The sequence below is a fragment of the Corvus brachyrhynchos genome, unplaced genomic scaffold (assembly GCF_000691975.1).
Source record: "Corvus brachyrhynchos isolate BGI_N302 unplaced genomic scaffold, ASM69197v1 scaffold215, whole genome shotgun sequence".
NCBI classification, from domain to species: domain Eukaryota; kingdom Metazoa; phylum Chordata; class Aves; order Passeriformes; family Corvidae; genus Corvus; species Corvus brachyrhynchos.
In genome coordinates this window covers 305,651-309,271 of record NW_008237887.1, presented here as the reverse complement: position 1 = coordinate 309,271, position 3,621 = coordinate 305,651, and the positions used below count along the sequence as shown (strand labels likewise).

The 3,621-nt window shown below is 57.5% G+C and overlaps 1 protein-coding gene across 1 annotated transcript in view; it reads right to left on the bottom strand.

The window, feature by feature from the left end:
* FBXO42 (F-box protein 42) overlaps positions 1-3,621 on the bottom strand; it is a 30,791-nt gene that overhangs the window by 21,432 nt on the left and 5,738 nt on the right. The window contains exon 3 of the mRNA XM_008632482.2: positions 544-678. Coding sequence (XP_008630704.1) covers positions 544-678 — 135 coding nt within the window. The remainder of the gene's footprint in view (positions 1-543; positions 679-3,621) is intronic.

The following is a 3,621-nucleotide window of genomic DNA, read 5'->3' as shown; positions in this document are numbered from 1 at the left end:
AGGGCCTCTCCCCCCTCCCAGGGAACAATCCCTTCCCAATATCTCATCCATCCCTGCCCTCTGGCACTGGGAAGCCATTCCCTGTGTCCTGTCCCTCCATGCCTTGTCCCCAATCCCTCTGCAGCTCTCCTGGAGCCCCTTTAGGCCCTGCAAGGGGCTCGGAGCTCTCCCTGGAGCTTCTCCTCTCCAGGCTGAACAATCATCACATCTTTCTCAGCCTTCCTGGGACTGAACAATCCCAACTCTCTCAGCCTTCTCCAGGCTGAACAATCCTGATTTTCACCGCCTTATCAACGCAGGCTCTGGTGGCTGCAGAGAAGTGTCCCTCACCCTGCCTGGCAGGAACCAGCAGGGAGCAGCTGCTCCCGAGAAAACCCACCCAAGGTGGTGCTGAGGACACAGAGACTGCCACAAAGCAGCCACACAACCCGACACAACCCGAACCCCGGTGGGATAACGCTCAAACGCACCCGGGCACACCGAATGGAGGCAGGCAGCCGTGGGCAGGAGCGATGAGGGGTGGGGGCAGCTGCCAGGGCTCACCTGAGGCCAGGGGCCGGATCCACTCCTTGCTGTTGAGGTCCAGTCTCCAGAGGTCATTGAAGGCGGCGTTGCAGCTGCTCTGGGTGCAGCCCCCGAACACGTACATGGACTGGTTGGCATCGTAGTAGCACGCACCTGGAACAGCAACACAGCTCAGTCACTGCTCTGCTTTGGGGGGACACAGCTCTGTCACTGCCCTGTGCTTTGGGGGGCACAGCTCTGTCACTGCTCTGTGCTTTGGGGGGCCACAGCTCTGTCACTGCCCTGTGCTTTGGGGGGCACAGCTCTGTCACTGCTCTGTGCTTTGGGGGGCCACAGCTCTGTCACTGCCCTGTGCTTTGGGGGGCACAGCTCTGTCACTGCTCTGTGCTTTGGGGGGCCACAGCTCTGTCACTGCCCTGTGCTTTGGGGGGCACAGCTCTGTCACTGCTCTGTGCTTTGGGGGGCCACAGCTCTGTCACTGCCCTGTGCTTTGGGGGGCACAGCTCTGTCACTGCTCTGTGCTTTGGGGGGCCACAGCTCTGTCACTGCCCTGTGCTTTGGGGGGCACAGCTCTGTCACTGCTCTGTGCTTTGGGGGGCCACAGCTCTGTCACTGCCCTGTGCTTTGGGGGGCACAGCTCTGTCACTGCTCTGTGCTTTGGGGGGCCACAGCTCTGTCACTGCCCTGTGCTTTGGGGGGCACAGCTCTGTCACTGCTCTGTGCTTTGGGGGGCCACAGCTCTGTCACTGCCCTGTGCTTTGGGGGGCACAGCTCTGTCACTGCTCTGTGCTTTGGGGGGCCACAGCTCTGTCACTGCCCTGTGCTTTGGGGGGCACAGCTCTGTCACTGCTCTGTGCTTTGGGGGGCCACAGCTCTGTCACTGCCCTGTGCTTTGGGGGGCACAGCTCTGTCACTGCTCTGTGCTTTGGGGGGCCACAGCTCTGTCACTGCCCTGTGCTTTGGGGGGCACAGCTCTGTCACTGCTCTGTGCTTTGGGGGGCCACAGCTCTGTCACTGCCCTGTGCTTTGGGGGGCACAGCTCTGTCACTGCTCTGTGCTTTGGGGGGCCACAGCTCTGTCACTGCCCTGTGCTTTGGGGGGCACAGCTCTGTCACTGCTCTGTGCTTTGGGGGGCCACAGCTCTGTCACTGCCCTGTGCTTTGGGGGGCACAGCTCTGTCACTGCTCTGTGCTTTGGGGGGCCACAGCTCTGTCACTGCCCTGTGCTTTGGGGGGCACAGCTCTGTCACTGCTCTGTGCTTTGGGGGGCCACAGCTCTGTCACTGCCCTGTGCTTTGGGGGGCACAGCTCTGTCACTGCTCTGTGCTTTGGGGGGCCACAGCTCTGTCACTGCCCTGTGCTTTGGGGGGCACAGCTCTGTCACTGCTCTGTGCTTTGGGGGGCCACAGCTCTGTCACTGCCCTGTGCCTCAGGGGGACACACCAAGATCAGGCCCTTTCCTCCCTGGAAAAAAGCAGCCAGGCTGCTCCAGCTCCCTGGAACCATGGGGTATCCCTGAGCAGGGTGAAGCTCCAGCAAGAACCTTCCCAAGAGGATTATCCCCTCAAGCAGAGCTGCTCCTCAAAGGGCAGAGAAAACTGCCTTACAAGGCTGTAATTAATTAGCTTAGCTGTGATTAAGGCGCTCAGCCCACTGACCTTCCCTGAGCTGGCTCACGCAGCTCACAGACCCTGCTCTGTGCACCCAGGGCTGGGGGTTCGTTCTCTTTTCAGGATTTCACCCCATCTCACCTTAAAAAGCCCCACTAAAACCCAGGATCTCCCATGAGCATTCCCTCTGCTCCCTGTGGGAAAGGATCAGGCAGCGGGATGGGGAACAGGGAGGGAACACCACGTTTGACAACCCCTCAAAGATACCCAGGGAAATCAAGAGCTTTTGGCCCCAAAACAAGCTCTGCAGCAACAGAAAATCCATGGAAGTGTCTGCAGCATCCAGGTACCTCCGACAAGAAGGAACTTCCAGATAAACTCATCTTATCTGCCTTGGAGGATGGGCAGAATTCTGGGTTTCCTGTAAAATTCCACGTGGAATAATCCCACAGCAAAATCATTGAAACTGTGCTTTCCTGCTTCTTTTTAGAGTCATTTTAAGCTGCTGAAGATAAGGAAGGCAGAGCAGCTTGAGGGGGGAAAAATATAGGGAAAAAGAGGAAAAAGAAAGCCCAATGAAAGCTGGAGTTTATTCCAGGCTGTAGGAATTTCACAGTGGGGTTGTCGGGGCTGTTCTGTGCTGGACTTTGATGATCCTTGTGGATCCAGCTCAGGATATTCTGTGATTCCATGGTATATTTATATATAGTTTATACCAGGCGTGGAGTAAATCGGGGGAAATTGTGCACATCCCTGATGGGTTTAGGGATTTTTTGTGTAGAAAACACTGAATGGATTTAGTTGGGGTTTTTTTATGTCCCAGCAAAATTCAGTGACCCCCAGAGTTTCAGTGCTGCAGAAGTGGCTTATCTTCGGAAATGACTCAGTAATTCTGATGTCTGAAGACACTGATGCTCCAAGAGAGCAGAGGCAGCTGGCTCTCACCACATTCCTGACTCCCCCCGTCCTGAGTAAGGAATCACCAGGGATTTTCACCCAAAGCAGCTGATAACCAAAGCAAAGGTGACTGGGAAGGGAAAACCGAATGGAGAGCACATTCCCTTCAGCACAATCAAAGGACATTGACTTCTGGAACCCGGAGAACATGAGATAAATTAACCCATCCAAGTTCAAGGGTTGGGGAGACGGGAAGGAGCCAGCTGGGCTGTAAATCCCATCCCCACAGGGGCCTTGGGTTGGAGGGAGACAGCCCTCGGTGCTGGCATTCCCAGCAGGAGCTGCCAAGCTGCACCTTGAGCTGCTGGCACCGCTTGCCGGGGTGGGGCTGGGATTTGGAGGGATCCCTTGGGATGGTGGCGCTGGGGAGGAGGGGCTGGAGATGGCAGCAGGGCCAGCCCTGCACTCCCCCAGGGAAACATCCCTCAGGAACGGGCTGGGCTGCAAGGGACCTCAGAGCCCATCTGGAAGCACGGGCAGGGACACCTTCCGCTGTCTCAGGCTGCTCCAACCCGGGCCTGGGCACGGCC